The sequence below is a fragment of the Anser anser genome (genome assembly GCF_964211835.1).
Source record: "Anser anser genome assembly, chromosome: 19".
In the NCBI taxonomy this organism is placed as follows: domain Eukaryota; kingdom Metazoa; phylum Chordata; class Aves; order Anseriformes; family Anatidae; genus Anser; species Anser anser.
The window spans coordinates 5,895,973-5,917,852 of record NC_139740.1 but is presented as its reverse complement, the minus strand read 5'-3'; the positions used below and the strand labels follow the sequence as shown (position 1 = coordinate 5,917,852).

Sequence of the window (21,880 nt, the reverse complement as noted above, 5' to 3'; positions counted from 1 at the left end):
CATTCTATTCAACCATCCCTTCATTAAATTAATTTGAATTGTTATGTAGAGATCTACTATGGAAAGAGAAATCCTATACTGTCTCAGTCTTTTTTTTTTTTTTTTTAATTTTTAAGTAGTCTTATGGAATAGTGCTTATAGAGTAATAGTTACTTGCCCAGGCATGACCCAGCAGAATTCTGTCAGATCACTGATTTCTCACTGGAAACATGATTAACACAATTTTCTACCAGTTCTTTTTTGTAATTTAATCACAATAACTAGGAGTTTCTCATGCTAACTGGAATGATTGTAAAACTAATATTTAACTATTAAAATACCTAAGTATTGAACTATATTTTCGGCCAATGGTAATAAGCAGCTTCACTCATTTAACTAAATATGAACAGATGATTACACTTATTAATTTGTTCCTTCACCCAATTAAAAGATAAAGATTATTAGGAATTATATGCTTAAATCTCTTTCATTTGCAGAATACTGGAGCAAGGAAGCAGGATTGTGTTGAAGAAATTTATCAGCTCCATTTTCAGTTCTGCTTCTTACTATTGTTACCTACAGCAAGTAATTAAAGCTCTAACTCTATCTAAATCCAAAATTTATAGAAATATAATGGGGTGTATATAGTTAGGGTATTATAGGATGATATTCCATCAAATTGCAATGATGCTATAATAAGAACCTGTCAGTAAAATGCTAATCACTATAGAAGTAAAATTGTGTCAATAATAATGCTTGCTCAGGCTTGACTTGAGTGCTGTAGATGAAAGGAGATTTACAAAATACAGGTATTTACCGAGCAGACTTTACATTGAGTTCCCACACGAGTACATGGTCATCACAGTAACTGAAAGGCTACTTTACTGAACAACCTCACACGGCACAGTAACAGCTAAACAGGCTAGATATTTATACCAACCATCAGCATTTTGGATTTTAATCTTACCAGAAACAAGACTTTAAACTGATGTCGTTACAAGTACTAAAAGATCTTATTTAACTTATATTGTGTTTGTCTTGAGGCCCAGGACCTTTTATTTTTTAATGCAGCGGAATCATTAGAGCCAATAGTATCTTCAACCATTTAAAAAGGCTCTTGTGACCATTACTTAGTGTAATCAGAAAGAAAAATAAATGAAAGGAATATTTTTATGTCATTAAAATCTTTCCCATACGATATACTTAGGAAAGAAGGTGTTAAAATATATTTCCTTTTTTTCTATTTTTCTCCAATACATGAAACCTGTGACGTATTTGCATTAGGTATAAAGATACAAAACAAACTACTAGACTATTTAAAGTTCTTTCAGTAAGTATAAAAATGTGTTAATAGTGCTGACTCCCCAGTGAAGTCCCTTAGGTCAGATGCGTATCAATTTCTGCAGATGTTCTTATCTTGTAGCAGTCTTTATTTTATTTTTTTTTCCTTCAGGAGAACACCCGTTAAATTTTCTTTTTAGCACTGGTTCAAGTCCAAAGTCCACAACAGGATGTTACATGTTTATTTTCAGCACATAAAAAAGAGTAATTAAAAACCAAGGAAGTATGAATGTACTTCAGCAAATTCACATAAAACCCAAGAAGTCAAAGCATTGCAATCAGAATGAGTACTGCTGAGCATCACATCATGCATACGTTTCAAAAGAACGTTGTCAAATATACAAAATCATGAAGTAGGAACACAGTATTTTTGGAAAAACTTCAAGTATCACTGAAGAGATACTGCAGCAAGTCTGAACAGGGAAGTGTGATAATTCAGACTGTGTTCAATTATGACAGAACACAAATTTAAGAAGTTTCTTAAACTTCTTTTTTTTTTTTTTAAAGGTGAAGGAATAAGCCCCTGTGCTTTTGATGACTAGTTTGGCTAGGAAAAAGTACCAGGCCTCAGAAACCCTCATTCAAAATCTTCCATTGAGGGATAAACAAGACCTAAGGGCTCAACCTTTACAGTAAGGCTACTGCACATGCAATCTTAACTTGTTGCATATTAAGTAAACACTCTGGATCCTGACAAAATGTTTAAACAATCAGTTCTTTGCATAAGGCTTAGGAACAATCATTGATAGCAATAATGTTTGTACGACTGCAATTTTAAAACCAAGTTGTGTCTGTAGCTCCACAAAATATGATTGGATTAATAATAGTTATTACCACAGCGAAATATCTAACATGAGGAGTAGGGGATCTTACTTTTCAAATGTTTTGTACTTCAATATAGTTTTTTAAATTAAATATTCTGAAAGTCTACATAATCAGACATTTATCAATATTTAACAACAATCCAGTAACAACAATCATTTGATGGGTTTATTGGCATGTGGAGGCCATATTAAACAAAAATTTAATCACGAAGTGGTGCAAGTTGGGATGTTTCTCATTTGGAATATTTGATAAAATGTAGAAAAGACTTAAACTGATATCATGACTTCGAAAATGCACTGTGGTTTTCCAGAAATACCAGATTAAACAGAATCTTAAGGAAGCTGTCTAATAAAAAGTGAAGACGCAGCTGAACTCCAGCAATCTAGGTGATTTACATGGAAAGGCCCAATTAATGAAAAACACTGTAGGAATAATTCTCACATTGTTAAAGAAATTATTCATATTGGATAGTCACATAAATTTTCCACAGACTGGAGAAAAAAATTTAAGACAATGCAGTATACTGGAACTCAGCACACAGTATTGAAATTCTACTGACCAGAATACTTACACTAGTTCATGAAAACATTTATCTGTACACTTTATTCTCCTGGATGAAAATTAAACTGATTTTGGACAATTGAGAATTTTAATCACCCCAGGAATAAAATTTCATTTTCCACTCTGTCTATGCCAAATATGGACCAGAGATTCCTCAGATCTCCTTAAGCCCACTTACTAGGGCAAATTCCTGCTAACAGGTTAACATGAATTTGCTAACATGAATTTGATCTAGCCGCCTATCAAGACATGCCAGTATCCGATTCATTTCTCTTCAATAGATGTTCTGCGAATTAATGCTTATATTAAAACTAAACTCTAGATGCACTGCTTGCTAGGACATGCCTGGGCAACGCACACCGACCTACCTCAAACGTGCTGAGTAAGGGAGAGAGGAGAGCTTATGCAAATTAACTAAGGAGAAACAAAGATTACTTAAGCTCTACATGATGAAGATTTTAATCAAGTTCATGCCCAAAATAAAAGCATTTATCAAAGAACAATCTGCTAAGCTATCTGCATGACCTGGAAGATGAAACACCAACAGGGAGATTGGTAAAACCTGGACTTCAGTAGAAGACACAGAACGAGAGATTACCAACAGCCACCAGCACGTTACACACATAAAGGACAGAATTTAAATGGAGGTACTTTTCTATCACACCAAATGGAGGTAGCATTTCAACATTATGAAATTATGTTTAATGACAGTTTAGTGAAACTTCACATACGCTTATTATCTTTTCACACCTGCAAAATTACATACGTGCTCTCACCTCATTTTGCATACAGACTAAAGCACTGTCTAATTTAAGCAGAGAAAAGGCACTCATCTCTCAGGAATAAAGGTTCTCACTACAGAAAAACGTTGCTAACCCCTTCCTTAAAAAAAGCAGATGAGGAATGGCATAGTACAGAACATATTTGCACTGTGTAATGTCATACTGCTATCCAAATTTGCTGAATAGTTCATGAACACTTCCAGACTTCAGGTCACTTCCCAATGAGTTTACTAAAGACTTGCAACTTCAATGGAGCAGCAAACCAATTCTACATTTTCATGAGTTTTGGTTTAGGGAAAAAATAAGTACCAGGTATAATTGTATGAAAATCCACACAAGATTTAGAGCTTCTCAATTCTGATTAGTACTAGGCAACAAAAGACTATTTTAAGAATAAGATGTAGGTACAGGAGACATGCATTATCTCAGTTTTGCCAGCTCTAGCCATGCAAAGAAGACTATCTTGTCCATTAGAGCAAACCCTTGTCTAAGTGCAAAGTAATTATCAGACTGCATAATAATCATTTTGACTCCCAAGAGAAAGTACACAGATGAGGCACAGCATGCAGTCTGAAGGGCAATCTGTTTTTTCAGGACTACTCCAACATTAGACTAATAAGAAGATACAGCAAACAAAAGGCTTTAAGATCTTTCAGAGGTGACCAAACTCTGTTGGTATGTGGAATGTAATCACTACACACTGACTGCCAATACTCCCAAACTGCTACTGTTGACTGCTAGTTTATAAGGTGGCCTCCGTCTTTATTTTTCTTCCCATTTTTATTTTTTATCCCATTCTCCCCTTTCATCATGAAGCAGCCTGGTCTGGCACGAAATAAATAAAACAATCCCGTCTTTATTCCAGACTTGTGATAATAAGCAGAAACAAAGGAGCCCCATTAATTTGATATATTATGGCACAGCTGCTCAGCAAAATGCTACAGTGAAAAGTTTCTGCTGTACAAGCCAGTGCTCTAAGGAGTGATGCTGCACTCAAACTCTGTCACAAGAGTTTCTACATGTGCAGTTGCATACCTGAGATAAGTTGGATGTGAACACAATGTGTGATGGATGAGAAGGCAATGTGTTCATTATTCAGCAAAGCAAGACACTTAGAACAAACTATTTACATGCACCATTCTATTTGTATACAAAACAATCAGAGCACACTCTCACTTAAAGAGCTGCTCTGCTATGCAGGACTGTGTATGGAAACTGGTCCAGACTACCTAGAAGTACCTCCCTCCCCCCAAGGACAAGAGCTAGATCTGAAATTTGGAACTCACTGACAGATGATATAAAAATGCCTATTAATCTTTTTGCAATCAGAACATTGCAATGCTCAATATTTTTAAGCCATTCCCAGTGTTCCCATGGATTAATATATAAAACCCCAGTCTCATAACAATACAGCAACAATTGAAACATTGTCATCCTTCAGGTATTTTGAAGAAGAATTAAATACCATCATCATGACAGCCACCTAAAAAATCAGAATGTTGTTCTTAAAAGTTCTGTTCCACATTAAAATGAATAGTCTTAGTGGTGCACGAAGTAGACATTATTTATACCTGTAAGAGAGGATCTACTCATTTTATTGTATACTTTCTGTTGCTACTGAGAAAATCTTACAATTTCAAATATTGGTTTAAATGAATAATGTGGAAGCTAAAAGGACTGACATAATCAATTATTATTAGAGTGGAGTCAGATCCATTTAGTTACAGAAAAAGGAAATGAAATGCTAGTTCCTCCAGTAGAGAAAAGAAAAAAAAAATAGTGACCTCTAACCAGATGCACAGTGCTAAATAAGGAACAGGTAAAGAAAACGGAGAAGAGAAACAACACTGTCTTTCAAACATGTAATAGAAATATACAACAGGTCTAGGCAAGTAGAATGGCAGGGTACAATAACAATACAAAAAACTAATCTACTAGAACGTAACTTTCAATATCAAGAATTGTATGTGTATGGGACAAAGAAAATAAGAAAAGAAAGTAAGACTTCATTTCTAAGTTTAGTTAATTTTGGATGTTCAGAGGGGTGGGGAGGAAGACACACTGCTGTGGCCTGAAGTTGTGCCTTAAAGACAGGATCAAGCTCCACTACTTCGTTCATTTGTTCATTTCTCTAATTCATTTGTTGGCTGCGCAATATTTGTTTACCGCTTCCCCAGGGGCAGATGAGCAGGTCTGCGAACTAGCAGCATTACTCCAGTTTGCTCAATCCAATCGACTATCTGAGGGTCACATTAACCAAAGATACGTACAATTTAGTCAGTTGTTTAACAGATTCAGATAATGCAATAGGTTACAATTGCCTTAGGTGTTACAGCTCTTGACCTAAATCCATGCTACAGCATATGCCAAGTATTTGCTTTAGAGATGCAAAACAGTGAGAATTTCTCACTGAAAAAAATGCAAACAGTATCACAATGTTCTCTCACATGCCTAAATATCCTGTATGTTTGGGAAAGAGACTAGTAATTTTAAAACAAGAGAAAGGTGTTCACTCTGACACTTGTACAAATCCACCTCTTATTCCGCCAGTGAAAAGAAAAGGAAATAACCCAGACTGTGATGCCAGCTGTTGGGAAGACAAGGAATACAGTGAGGAAGAGCTTGTTTATTTTCTAAGCAATTCTACAGAAAGAAAGATATAAAAATTGGACGCTGTATACTGTTCATGTGTAGTCATATTGCGAGGGCACACATATTCTCAAATTCAACACTGATGAGAGGAAGAGTAAAAATTTCACCGTGCCAAGACAACAATGTGGTGTCCAAAAAACATTCAGTATGGCTCTAAGATAGATGAGAAGGTCAATGGATTTTCAGTGTAAACAGTACATCTCCTTTTAGCATCCTTTTTTGTTCCATCCACTATCTGGAATCCTTAGGAAAACTGAAACACTGGAAGAGTACTCGGGGCCACATCATTCTTAGAAGCCTCCACAAGTGGTAGAGTAGTTTGGCAAACTGTGGTCAGGTACCTAAAACATGGATGAAGAACTTTCCAGAAAAGTTTTATAACACTGTTCAAGCTCTACAAGAATATATTCAAAGCACATCCACCAATTTCACCCTGGCATGCCCACAGCAGGTCCTGATGCAGACACTCTGCAACAAGACAGCCTGGGAGCAGATGCAGCCAGCAATCTCATCTGTCTTTGAAACAAAAAGCCCTGGGAATTCTTAAAGGGCACTTTGCCCAATACAATACTTTGTCCAAATTCAATAACAGAATGTATGTGGATCACAGGTGTGAAAGAGTGCATCATTCACGTCTGTGTGCGCATGTAGTTTAGGCAACAATACTGGAAGTGTACATTTCCTGGGCTACTCCAAATTCAGAAGCCTTTTTCAATAGAACTCTAGTATATACACAACATCAGACCTTCTCCAGAAGTAAAATAAAATAGGAAGGTCTGAATTTCTCAGAACCAGTGGAAATGTGATTTGAATCTTTTCACTTACTAGCTGCCAAGAAAGCATACATGATTTGTGATGGGTAATCCTGGATAAATGGGATAAGAGCAATAAATAGAATAGATGCTGCTAAAAACCAGAGTGAGAAATTTCAGTAACACAATCATTCATTATCTAGTAACAGTCATTCGTTATCTGATAAGACCATAAGCAACTTGAAGGCACATGCATATGCTGCGTAAGTGCACATCTGCACTAGACAAGGAGAGCCAAAAGGTTGGTAGCTATCATATTATCAATAATCTCAAAAACTTGTATCCTCTGAGGGTGTCCTATTTATAGAATCCCTGTCAACAGGACCTAGACATAATGTAATATGTTTGTATATTCACCAGGAGGTCGGGATGACAGTGGTTCTAGAGAGCTACTAATACATCATGATTTTACTGAATGTAATTTGCATTTTCAGATCCAAAACCCTCTACTGTAAATGTTACCAACAACAGGATATCTCTGTCCTACAGGATTTTTATTTTTATTTTTTTGAAAGTCCTCAAGATAAGAAAAGCTCAAGAGAGTTGAGCGGAACTTTTGTTCTGGCTTTTTCAAAGCTTGATTAAGTAGTCCACAACACAGGAAATTAGACTGATAAAGCTACGGGCTTCTGCAGTGTTACTCCAGTTAACTCCACTACCTGATCTTGGGAGCAAGCCAAGACACCACTTTCTTTGAAGAACACCCAGCTGAGGAGTCATTCCAAAGGCATCCAGAATCTTCGGTGCCACTGTTTATTGACCAGACTTCAAGTCAGGGTAAGGCAGTCTACACTTCATAATAACATGGATGAGGAAGAACCTCAGGGATTAGTTAGGTTCTGGAAGAAATTTCCTCTTGGTGGAGAAAGTTGGAGATTTTTCTTACCTGTAGATCTCTGTTAGTAACAAAAGGTTTCAGTAGACTGAAACCTACAACATTAGAGGCTACTGGGAATACTAGTCTCCAAATCTGGCTCTTGGTAACAACTTGCATGGCTAGGAATAGAAACAAAATTTCTGAAAGTACATTGAGACTACATTAAGTCAAAATTAAACTATAAATCCAGGTCAGGACAAGTTGCAAAATACTGGAAAGTCCAAGTCTGCAAATTCGAATTTCAGGAACAAACCAAAAAAGCTCACTGCTTCACAGGCATTTCTTAAGCTTCTGCTTTCCACTGCCCCTCCACTACGCTAAAGTCAGAACTTTGAAAACGGAACAGAACCTTATTCAAACCCCCCCATACATCTTCCAAAGCCAGAAAATTGATTGGTGTGATGATTCTGAAGGGAGAAGAGAGATCACTTTGTAAAGAATAGCAGACCACCCTGACATTGGTCTGTGTATTTGTGGATAGGTTCTCACGTATTTTCTTAAGATAGCTGAAGTTGTGTCAGAACTATTGGGGGTCTCCGGACCAAACTGAAGTATTTACTCCTTAGGAGCAGCTGGAGATGTTCCCATTTTTCCTTTCAGGCCTTTGAATTAGAGTTCTGGAATACACAGTATTAACCCAGAAGGGATTCTTCACATAGGCATCTCTTCCTACACGTGCTACATCTATGACATATGAGGAGCACACACGTCTTATCATTTTTGTTAAGATCTCAGGCCTTTTTTTCCATTCATTTGTGAGAATTTTTTACATTTCCCTGAATTGAAGATTTTCTGTATTAATATGTCAGATAACTGAAAAGTGGAAACCCCGATTTCCCATACTAAGTCAGACTGACTCCAGACAATTTTATTTAGAGAAGTGCAAAGCCCAAGTTAAGCTTTGTAAATAGACAAGCAGTACCACCCTAAAACAGGACCACAGCTTTAGATGAGTTTAGAGCCTAGGAAGAACAAGTTTGTGTTGGTTAGAATATATCATGAAGACACCCTTCAGTCTGTTCAGGCACTCATTACTATTTATTTAATTGCCACTTAATGGCTCATACCTAATGCTGTTAGACACTAAATTATAACAGAATATAAACAAAACAGCTGAAGTGTTTTTTAAATAGACTACAAACTGTTTAGTTGAAATTAGTCTAATTAAAAAAGTCTCAATAGACAGATACAGAAGTCATACAAGTAAGAAATACGATAGCTCCTAACACTGGTCTCCACAGAGCAAGCTAACTGGATCAACTTGCCTCTCCGGTTCTTTGGCATTTTACTACAGAATTACATTAACTGATTCATATCAGAACAAAAACAACTTTCCATGTATCTTTTTATTAATGTTCATAATATGAACCAGGTTAACTGCTACTCAGGTGCTACTAAAACTATAATTTCATAAATTACATTGTAAGGATTATCAGATTTCATCAGAGGCCTAGTACAGGTGTTGCGATGAGCAGGTACACATCCCACCACTAAGCAGCAGGTTGTTTGGCAGGGATTCCTTAGCTGAAACAACCACAATAATCTCTACTTTGAAGTCGGTGTTTTGGGAGGAAAAGTTCAAAGTGTTTAATTCCCAGACAGCAATAATCTTCAAACTGTCCATTTTGTTCCAAGAACTGCAGGAAATAGCTTCTTCACAGACCAAGTCAAATACCCTTTCTTTACCAGAAACCTCTGGCGCACAGTTTTAACACCTCTGACATTTTCTCTTGTGAGATTTATTTCATTTATGCCAATTTTTGCCAAACATTGTTGACAGAAGTACAAACTCAGTTTTCGGGTTTACAAAGGAATGTATATGTCAGTAATATTGACAAAAAGTAACTGTCATAGAAAATTATTTTTGTTTATTATTTTCAGGTAAGGAGGATATACACAAATTCTCTCCAAGGGATACTTGACTTAATCACAGAAATTGATCTAACATCACGATCAGACAGGTCATAAAACAACTCTTTCATAGATTGCTTTTGAGAGTTCATGTCACAAGAATAAATAATGGCATCCTACTTAATAATGTTTTCTTTTGCAGACACCAGGGAAAAACATCGATTTAACTGTAGGCCAGTTTATTAATGATGACACATGCATTCCTTACAGTTTCTAAAATATTTCAAACAGTTAAACCATACTTGTAGCTGATCCTTTGTAGCTTTTCACATTACCTTAGAGGGCTATATAAAAAAGACGTTCTCCTTTAAGTTATGTACACTAAGGAAACCTGTATACTTATTTGAAAAAGAGTATCACAGTCATAATGACGTTTGGTTTACTATACAGTGAAAAACAGAGGAAAAGAAGTTCAATCAAAGCTACTATTCAGTGCAAGGATTAAAAATAAAGGAAAAGAATACACTGTGTATTGCTCTGCCTCCACCAGACCTACTGTGAAATTTTCATATCCTTTTAAAGATGTATCCGGCACTCTGTAAAAGAAAAAAAAGAAAAGCACAAACACACACAAGAAAGTACTCACACTGTTTGGGTGTTGAATGGCAGCTTCGTACTGCAGTCTAACCCGCTGTGGCATCATCACATCATCCTGCAATAAATAGCACACTGTTACTGAATATAAAAAGGGTCACAGTACAGTACTCAGATACACATTAGAATATGCTGTTAAGTTAACATCATTTTACTGGCTTGCAGTCAGACGTACAAATGGAACAAATATGAAAGTCACTGTGCCCATTGCTTGTTTCTTTCAAAGAGCCGGAAGTAACACATTTGCATCTAACTTCTTCAATGCCTGTGAGCAAGTGGAGTTAAAAATGAGAAAGAGCATTTTTAAAATGCATTCTTATTTTCATCTGCTACTTTGATTCAACCTCAATAGATTAAAATACATTGAAAACCTTTCCACTAAAGTTTCTCCAAGTAAGCTTTCAGTGCCTTCTTTAAAATACATAAAGTGAAAATACATATGTAGGTAGGAAAGAAGAGAGCCAACAGAGGAGTATATGGCAGGATGATAGTCACCAACAAGAAGTAAAACCATTTATAAAGTACAAAAAGCAATAAAACAGATATAGCTAATAACATTATCAACTCAAAATGTTCTTCATTTAAATGAAGCCCTCATTTCATGTGCAAACTAAGATTCTTGCTTTCTAACATATATTCCCATTCAAAGCACACAAGCTTACTAATCAAGCAGATAGGCTACGAACTTGTGTACATATAGACTGACAGAATAAGGAGACAAGTCTAAAACAGTCTAGGGTATCTGCTAGTAGTGTAAAAGCTGAAGACGCTAAATGATCTTGCTGTTGTCACCTAAAAGCAGACACAATGAGAGATTAAAGTTACGTGTTAACCAGATTCATCAGAATCTTCCAGTCATAGCTGTGTATAGGTTGAGTTCTCAAACTTTAAGCAACATCAAAGAGTAAAAAAAAATCCTTTGTAAGTCTCTGATTTCCCAAGTAATACTTGCACATGTGTCTACAAAACCCAGCAAGACACTTAGTTGTACCAGTTTTCCACAATGCAAGTCAATCTCCAGTCAGATAAGAATCACTAGCAGCGCAATATATAGAATAAGGCTTTTCTTTCCTAGATTTAGTCTTTCAGTGATTTCTGAGATAGCATTACTTATCAACAATAATCTTATTACTTATCAACAACAATAATCTTATTACTTAACAATAATCTTATCACCAACAATCCCCAATAGCATTATTTATCAATAGGAGTTAAAAGATCAAATGCATCAGTGATAGAAATACAGACTGACTACAACCAAGCGAAGCATATTCTTGAGCAGTGCGACAACTCTGAGTGCAAACACTGAAGAGGTAACAAAACTTGAAACCTGCAGCACTCAAAACACAGTTTAAAAAAAAAAAAACACAAAAAAACAACCCACTGATAATGAGACTTGAGACTTTACACTCTTAGCGGGCTAAACTCAGTCCTGTTCAAATTGGAAATGACCTAACTACTACATGACAGATGTTGCAATCAACACATTTCTTATGGGCACTCATACATTTTACATTTCTAAAGATACCCAACATCTCTTTAACCACAAGGTCTAATAGCCATATACTGGCAGCGGATGTGGATAAGGAACTAACCTTGCTTAAAAGCCTGAGATTCGAGACATGCTGGCAATACGAAGAAACATTGTTTGTGGTCTGGGCTGTACCAAGTCTCTCTTATACACTGGTTAAAGCTAATACAACCTGTTTCTCCTCAGTGTATTTCCAAACATTTCTAGCTTATCAGGCAAACATAATTCGTGGTTGGTTCTTGTTCCTGAGTTCCTGGTCTACATCCATTCTTTCACTGTTCCTCACACTAAAATTATTCAAAGGAGATTCCTGCTAAAGCCAAAATACAAGTATTGAATTCCCCAAAACTTTCACATTAAAACTTTCAGTCAAATCAACAGCAACATTAGTGCTTGGATAAGTAGGGCTTGGAGGGTTGAATGACCTTGATATAAAGGTGACACTACAGTCTTATCAAAATCAACAGGAGGATGAAAAGAGTTTTAGAAGTAGCTCCAATTATTTAACACAATTGAAGGTTAAAGATTAAACAATAGAATAATAAAACTGACTCTTGTGGCATGCAAGTTCTTAAAAGAAGAAAGAGATATATTGGCAAAAGCATTTTTCTGTATTCAGGATATGTTTAGTAAAAATATAAGAGATTTTAATCTTTTTCAAAACCAACAGTGGAAAAAACCAGATTTCTCAGCCTTTATTATAAAGGGAGAATAAAGCTCTCTACAACAGCTACTTCAAAACTTCAAAACTTACTTCAAAACAATAATATTTGCCAGCTAATCTACTTCATCAATTCATCAAGCAAACATTATAGCAAAACATTTACCCTTGCCCATAAGAACAACAATAATCACATTTCTCTGTGCACCACAGAGCTGTTTTTTGTTTTTTTTTTTAATTAAAATCTGGTTTTCATACAAAATATAGGAGTTATATTGTAACTGAGCTTTGTTCACACCTTGTTGTCTTCTTGTTAAATCCCTAAAAACCAAGAATGCAGAAAGAAATCCATCCAAAACTGAGGAATGAAAATGCTTAGACCAATGTTACTTTTATCTCTTACAATATACAACGTAAGCTCTTGTGCTAAAAGGTTCCAGCTATGATCCTGCACAAGAGATAAATTTAAACAGAACTCATACATTCACAACGATGAAAAATAATCAACTTGATTTAAATAATCCAAATGAAATCCAATATTCCACTCACCATACAGGTCAACGTTACGTTTTTATAAGCAGACAGCTTGGTCTGTTTCCCCCTAACAAAGCACTATGTCATGTGGACGCTATTGGCAAAGCTAACAAGACTACAGATTTGGGTCTTAGGCTATCACCAAGATCATCAGTATTATGTAAAATCCAGCTTAAGAGGGAGCACTATGACCGCAAAAACTTTAAAATGCTTTTTAAGAAAATAAATACATTTTTGTTCTCTAATATTCCGAAACTATGAACTCTTACCCTGAGTGACCTTTATCCTTTATTTAAAATATTAAATAAAAAAAATCTCTCCATTTATTTATCAGTTATTATTTAAAAGTTTTACACAGATGATGCATTGCTGTTTAGTTCTGTGATTCTTCCTGGGTTTATAGAAGGATGAAAAAAAAAAAACAGTAGTTTAAGACAATCCCTAATAAAATAAAGCAATCAAATGATGAGGAAGAACTTCATCCACCTAGCTTTTTAATACTCAGGCTGGACAGCTATGAAAAAAGAAAGCTAACTGCAAAATCCAACTTCAACACACTTTAAAGATTCTTTACTATGATAAAGCAGAAAAGAGAAAATAATCCTGAAGAAATAGTTTTTAGTAATGAGGTTGCATTCTATGTCAGTGTTAAAAAAAAAAAGAAAAAAAAAGAAAGAAAGAAGAAAGAAAGAAGAAATTGAGTTCTAATGAGTAAAAGCAAAAAGACTTTGCCACAAAATCAGAGCACTTTACAAATTTCTCAATTTCACAGGCCAGTGACAGATAGCAGTGAGAACTCAACCACACACTATACTGGTAAGAACTTACGGAGTTTAACCAGTAGTAGATAACTAAGATGTTAAATTTATACAGCTGTACGTTACATAATCACAGATTTCCTATCAAAGATATTGTATTTACGATATTGAATTCAGCAACTGTTGACAGATATTGGTTTCTACAGTCAACAGTTTGGACGTTTTTTGTTTAAAACTGAGAACAAAAGTTGAATAATTAGACCATTTTTCAAAATAATTTTCCCTCATGCCACGTCAGACAAAAAAGTGCACATCTGAATCTAGCTGCAAAAGTATATTTAGTCTGTTTAGAAAAAACATACTACTGTATTTAGAAAAAGATGCTGTTTAGAAAAACAGACTACGTTTAGAAATAGCAAAGTACATTTAGTCCGTTTCTGTCTCCTAGATGTGATTAGGGAAGATAAGGCTAGCAGTAAATTACATTGAATTTTAGTGGAAACTTCTGTTAAACTTCCCTTCTTTTAAAAAAAAATTAAATATTCATTTTTCCCTGTTAACATGAAAGCGTCTAAAGGTCGTCTCTTGGCAGATAGAAGGCAGACAGGATGAAGAGAGATTTCCCCTCACTGAAAGAATGGACAAAAGAACATATTTAAAATAATGTTCAATAAATATGCTTCCACTAAGTATGTACTCACAATAGGATAAGGAAATAAAAATAATTTTTGAGTAAATCTACTTTCAGGTGACTACATTCCCCAAACTTCGGAAAAAAATTAAGAAAAATCTCAGGTAATAGCTGGGTTTACTGCCAGCTAAATACGTACGTATATACAATGCAAACAATGCCAAACAGGTAAATGACAAGCAATAAAGCAATATAAACAAAAGCCTACATTAGGCACTGAAAATAACCCAGATTTTGTAGGAATTCTGTTGATTACAAACATGTTTCCTGTTCTCCAGTGTCCATTCTGAGTAGGGAAACAATTTGCTGAAAGATGGGAGAATGAAAAGGACTTTATTTCACATGAAAAGCCAGCAGGGATTTCTAAACAAGCCCAGATGTGTTTCTGCCAGTGGGAGGCCGTGATCTCCATCACCTTTCAGTCAGGCAGGCATTCTGCCTGCTCGCGGTCCTACCCAATACATCCCTTCTGCAGAAAGCTGCCTTGCTCCTGTCAAGTTCTGCACCACTTACAGATGCTGCAGGACCAGAACAGCTCATTACACAGCTATCAGCTACGTTGTTTTCCTTCCAACCAGAGGCAAGCATTCGTCATAGACACGCCATTTACGCTGAGCTAGTTTTTTTTACTTTCCTCGTATGTTTGGTTGAAGAAAAGGAAATCTAAGTCAATAATCCAAGTTTAAAGATACTTTTCAAAGCTGTTGTTGCTTTATTATTTGTTTCTTAAATCATTCTGGATAAATTTAAATGACAAACATCCACTAGCTTCTTCAACCAGGCAGGCTGTCTGGACCACACTGAACTCCACAGTGATAACGATGATTTTCCCTTGAAAGTGGTTTTTTTTACTGCAGAAAGTAAAGACAAAACATACAACAGAACATACAATACATTTTCTTTTTAAAAGCTCACATAAATAATACACTAATTAAAGCTCAGTACTGAACTGCTTCCTTAAGCTCACATTATAGACTCTGCATCAAACACTTTTGCAAATTTCTTCATGTTGCTCAAAAAAACAAAAAAAAGGCTGATACACTCCGTCCTGACAGTAACAGCCCTTTCTTTCCCTTGCAGCTATTGCCCCTAAAATACAACCTGCAGCAGCACCAGAAGGAACATCAGATTCACTAAGAAACGACATGGCATCTCCAAAGTCTTTCAATCCATCAAACGGGCGTTCATTTACCCTGCACCTGCTCAGACTGTAGGTGAAATCCTTCTTTGCTATTGTTCCGTACAACTCCTTGAGCTAGGGAAGTAAAAGGCCTAAAGCCTCCACAAACTGGGCCTGTCGACAGGACTACCAAAGCAAATACGCTCATCATCGGCAGTTTTCCAGAAGCAGTGTTTTTAAAGAAGCCCCACGCTATCAAACCCATTAAAATCACGCACACAAATTCCACGCACGTCTCACCTGAGCAGAACACACACACTGTCAGCACTTGCAATATCACAGGGAAAAAAAAAACGCTTCCCTTCTGTTTCTACTTCTGAACTACCTTGAGAAAGAAAGGGACAACAAAGGAACCACTTCCAAGGTTAAGAAGCTGACTTTATGGTGCACCATTTCTTTCTTGAACATGGCAACAAAGAGCCCTATATCGGAGGACATGTTCAGTGATCTTACGCACCTGACTGACTGGCACATTCCACCAGCATAAAATTATTTAAAGTCTTCCTGTGAAGTCTTTTACTTCAGCATGACTATCAACTGATGGGAAATTTTTGACATCAAGGCAATTCCCACCTTGGTGCGTTTGTGCAGCAAATGCAGACATATGCTGTTCTATACCTAACATTTCTGAAGTCACTGGGGATAAATTTTGGATCTTTCTCACAGTTGGATCACTGAAAAAAAGCATGGGAGTGCTTACAGACAAGGGAAACAAGTCATTCACACTGCAAAGTCGGTAAACTCAGACCAGAGTAAAATCTTCCCCGTCAATTTCAACCACCCCCTTTAACTAATAATCTGATGAAGGAGTGTGTAGGGAGCTTATGGCAGCCAAATTCTGAAGGTTTGGTTATTTATGAAACAGACAAGTAACATTTCACATTCCAGACAGGGACATTTAATCCATCTTTAATACTGTTCTGTAAAAACTTATATGTAAGAGGAATGATGCCTTCAAGTACTTCTTGTTTGTTTGTCGTCCCCCCCCCCCCTTTTTTTTTTTTTTTTTTTAATATTTTCGTTCTCCTTAGTGATTCAGAAAAACATACAACTCTTCGGGGGAGAGGGAGCTTCTGGTAATGGAGTTCATCACTACATCCATTCACCTGCTGATTGAGTAACACTTTCTCTCAGTTTTTAATTTGGGGATCAAATTTGCAAGGAATATTATGTCACAACAACAATAAAAAAGCAAATACATGAAGTCTGATCACTGCTGCATTTTCTAGCCTATACAAATGGTAATTTCCATGAAAGTATTTCAAAAGGTTATTAATGCCTGCAGAGTAACTTAAAACGGCAACTTCCAAAACCAGCAAGTGAAGGAGCCTATAAAACCAAGCAGCTATTTTAATAACTGAAAACTAGCTCGAAGGCTGGAGGTCCCCGAAACATACCGAGCAGCTAGCTGAGGCCCAACCACCTTCTCCCAAGACCTTTAAGAACACCCCTCCCTGAAGTGTTTTTGAACCTGAAATTCAAGACAAGCTTATGCACTATTTAACAGCAACATTGACATCCTGCAACTGAAATCCTAAAAGCAAATGTCACAAATGGGAACGCACAGGTCGGCAGCCGCCAATTCAAACAGCAGAACGCTGACTCTGATGGTCCACCCTCAGTTTGGTGAATAAAGCTCAGCTGCTTCCCTGTGCGGGGACAGCACGGCACAGTCACAACTCTTAACTGGCTAAGTAAGAATCTTGCAAACAGCAATGTATTGCCGACAGAACCTTTCAAAGGACTAAAACAAATGGGTCAAGGACTCAAGGGAATATGACTGGGCTAGAAATATTGCAGGTCAGAAAAAGGACATGATTTTATAATTCTTTAAAAGTCAGGAAACCTCCAAAAACACCTTGATTAAACCTGAAATAATGGGAAACTACACAGATTCTTAGGATGGAATGAAAGCACGTTCCTTTTTAAAGAAATGCAGTTTTACAGAAGGATAGGTATGTTTGGTAAGCGTCAATGAAAATAGCAGTTCAAAGCAATAAAAAAAAAAATCAGTAAATGATTATAACAAAGATGGTAACCACCCTGGAGAGCTGACAAACTAAAACCACAATAAAATGCAACTGGTAGATAAAGTAAATGCAGACAATTTGAAAAGGAGGAAAGTAACTGTGAAATACATTAGCATAATTAGTGAACTCTGATGTCATTATGACCAAGATTTTTCTGGGAGTACAATAAGAACAATTTGTTAAGTATCTTCACATTTTCTACTTTTGCTGGTGGGAAAAATGCCTCAGTAGCTTAGAGGTGAAATCTGTAACAACAGCTACAGCAAAGAAACTCCATAATAGCTATTAGTCAAACAGCTGCCACTTCATACTAGAATAGGCTGATCAAATTCTGACAGTTCTGAGCTCTGTAACCTTTTTTTTTTTTCCCTCCACATTTCTTCCCAATTTGTTGTCCTCGCAAATCTGTGTTGAGAGACATAACACAAGCAGCTTGACTCCAGCTGGAATGGCAAGCAAAACAGTCTCTCTGCGGCTAATACTCCCAAAGACGCATAAGTGAAATGAACGTACGAGGAGCCACAACGCATTTCTCCACCTATACAAAATGTATACAAGCTATTGACACAGCCCCGTTCCTCTCTCCACCCACCTCTAGCAAAGCTTCAATTATGCCTGCACATCTGAAGGTCAATTCCTTGGCATTACTGCAGCACATTCCAAACGGCTGATATCAGCATTCCTCCCTATAGAGCCTGACACTGGATTGGTGACTGAAATGAAGAAGGTAGGTGGTGTGTAGAAGCAGAGCTATTAAACAGCTGGCAACATCTGTGGTGCAGCTATTATCACACAACATTTACTAACTATGGCCAAAATATTGAGCAATTTTTAGACTTGTAACAGTTTCCACATTCATTTTTATTTCCTCCAATCTGTTTTCAGCAAACAATGGCAGCCACAAGGGGAGATGGTAGAAAATACACTTAAGCAATGCCAATCATTTAGTATTTCTTTGTACCAAGATTAGGCTTCTGCTAGGTCAGAATGACTTCTGTTTTGCAGCATGAAGCTCAATAGCAGGAATAGAAATGTGTAGAACAGAAAGCCTTGTTAGCTTCTTCCGAATTTATCTGTACTGGAAGTCATAAAATTCTCAATCGTATCACTTTGACTAGGTCCTAATTACATGAAGTATCAACTTAAGCTAATAATAATCTTGCAGAAATTCAAAACTTCCACTGATTTCATAGTAGTTGTAATTTGTTTTCTCATCCGCACAGCAAATAGAACAGTCAGCAAACAGAACACAGCAGCACAAAGAAGCATGGTGCATAAACACCATAAGGCAAATAAATGAAGAATTCTGAAGAGATCTCTACAAAAATATTAACTTGCAAACAACTACATCTGTCTGGATTGAAAGACTGACCTCAGTAAATTATTTTATACAGATTTGAGACAGAAGATATAAAGCTCCAAGGGACAATAGAACAGTATGTTAATTTCTCACTCATGCTTATGTGGACTCCAGCTAACTTCAGTCAACGTAAGTATGTACACAACTTATATCATGTATTTTCTATAATACCCCATGCAATGTAGTATTTATCCAAGCCTGAAACACCTGAACTTTGCAAAATTTTAATATCTATTTTTTTTGTCATTTATCTGCGTAAGTAGCTTCACTGACTCACAATGTAGGAGAGTTAAATCCACAGAATCATTCATGTAAATTAAACTGGCCCCGGGATCTGTGTCTACCTGAAGTAAAACACAAAGAACTGGATCCCAGGTTTATTCGTATTAACAAAACTGCTATCACTTCAACTACTTCATGGCATAATTTGTAATACTCACATGCTCTTACAATCTGATGAATCAGGGGATCAAAAACAGAGCAGTGGATTTCATGCTCATACTTCCTCAAAACAATCTGTTTATGAAACAGACACTGACACTCAGTGCTGAATATGAAATACTTTTCTTTGACATGTAAGAAGCTGACCTGTCCAAACACCCATTAATTTGTATGTGATTGTGAGTTCCATGTGTCCAATGAATGCTCAAATTTTGTTTTCTGACATACCATTTTATACATATACGTATCAGACACTGCATTTCAAAGCTTCACCCTCCATAAACTTGTACACAAAGATTTATATAAACATACTCTGTAAAAAAATCACTAACAGGAAGCTAGGATAAATTCAAATATACTCTTTTAAAAAGGCAAAGTGTTGATATATACTGTAATAATTTAATAACAGCAAGAATAAAGGCCAGGAGAGCCAACAGCAAAGCTTAATTTCTTAAATAGTAAGTAAGACAAGAAACTTATGCCAAATTGCCTTGGGTCTTGCAACAGTACACTGTTGGAAAAAAAAATCTGCATAGCTGGTACAACAAATGGAGTTTGCAAACTGAAAGAACATCCAAATTAAAACCTGTGTTATTATAAGGCTGTAGAGTTTACCTCCCTACTCTCATGAAAAAGATCATGCGACTTTCTAATGAGCACAGACAATCATAATGTTAACTTGTACCCTACCTGAAAGCCTACACTTCCTGCAGCCATCTCCTCCTAGTACTACACTAAACCATAGCCAATTCAGGGGAAAGAATCAATCTTCAGGTGAAATTACACGAGATCAGTGAGCCTTAAAGGTCCTGCTCTTTTTGCCTGATCCTAGCCACATGGCACCATTCCTCAGATCAGCTATGCACATTTGTGAAACCCTTCACTGCATATTAAGCTGTATAAAGTCAGATAGCTATCTGTCGGTTAGTGAGCTGAATGGGTTCACAGAAGGTATACAACAAAGGATAAGGAAAAAAAAAAGCAAGATGGGAGATGAGACATCTCCTATTTTGCATTAAAAAGCCAGTAGATTAGCTCTCAGTTTCTCATCTATATCATTTTCTGGAGCACGTGGGAAAGCAAAAATCCTAACAACAGTTAAACAGCAACCCTGCCCAACTCTGCTCACAAAAGCTTGTGAAATGCCATAGGATCAAAGAATGGTGTGAGGCTGTGGACTTGCTACAGGTTGGAAGGCAACTTTAGGGCTATAAATAGTAACCACCATGTTTAACACCCAACCACCTTTAAAGAGCTTGTCTTTAAGGCAAACCAACCACGACATCAAAAATGATGAGACAATCTTATCGACAAAACTGAGTCAAACATGATGTATCAACTTACTGAATCCAGAAAGCAGAGATAGGCTCCCGAACTCTGTATTACTGCTTGATTTTTAGCAAATCCAACTGTTGAGAAAATAAAGATAAAATTATATAGTAGCTTTTACCTTTGAATTTTTTTTTAAGCTTACTGCAGTCAGGAACAGACCGAAGAAAGTACAAAAATCAGTATCAAGTAAAATACGGATTTTTCCATATTTTAAACCAGGTAACTTTTAAATATTTAAAATGTATGTTAATTTCAGTATTATTCTCTGTGTGGTTAATCAGATGTATATGTCAAAATTCTATCACCAAGCAGAACTGAACTTTTACTACCCCTCCCAAAAGAGATAATACATAATATAAACCTTGAACAGTCCAGCTATCTAGGCCTCACATCCAGTACACATACAGATGATGAAAAACCTTGGCTGAATATACATATTCATCTCTTTAATCATAACCCTGAAATATAAATTCAGTCAGATGACAATCTAGGCTTTTTTACCATGCCATTTCAGGAAGTTGAACTAGAAGAAAACTTTTTTGTCAGCTTAATTTCTGAAGCAGATGACAGCACTGGAGGCTGGAGGGTCAACCAAGTGGCAAAGCTACAAAAAAATGGAAAAAAAAAAAAAAAGAGGGAGCAGGAATGCACAACCAAAGATAAGGAAGGAACTGCAGCAACTAGCAGTGAAATGAATTCAGCAATGGAAACACATCTGCAAGGAAGAAGTGTAAGCTGGTTTACCTGGAATCACTTGAATTCTTGTCACAGACAGCATTACAAGACCATGCTATATTGTATTATTCTGAAAAACCCTATAGAAATTCCATTTGGTAATATATACATATAGCATCTAAGCTTTATTTAAAGTATTTCTGGAACCCACTCAGAGAATCCAGATCAAGATCGCTCTGATACGCTTGCTAACCATGTGATGCAATGATACGTAATACTGTTGCGTTGATTTTTATTTTTCTTTAATGGGAAAACCGGAAAGATAAAGCCATAACATCTCACCATGACATGGA

At 36.4% G+C, this 21,880-nt stretch overlaps 1 protein-coding gene across 7 annotated transcripts in view; it reads right to left on the bottom strand.

The window, feature by feature from the left end:
* The window catches only part of B3GNTL1 (UDP-GlcNAc:betaGal beta-1,3-N-acetylglucosaminyltransferase like 1), a 135,226-nt gene that overhangs the window by 92,269 nt on the left and 21,077 nt on the right, over positions 1-21,880 (bottom strand). For all 7 annotated transcript variants that reach the window (XM_083805761.1, XM_083805765.1, XM_083805766.1 and 4 more), the window contains exons 4-5: positions 20,865-20,929; positions 10,327-10,392 (exon numbers count right to left, since the gene is read on the bottom strand). In XM_083805761.1, coding sequence (XP_083661887.1) covers positions 10,327-10,392; positions 20,865-20,929 — 131 coding nt within the window. The remainder of the gene's footprint in view (positions 1-10,326; positions 10,393-20,864; positions 20,930-21,880) is intronic.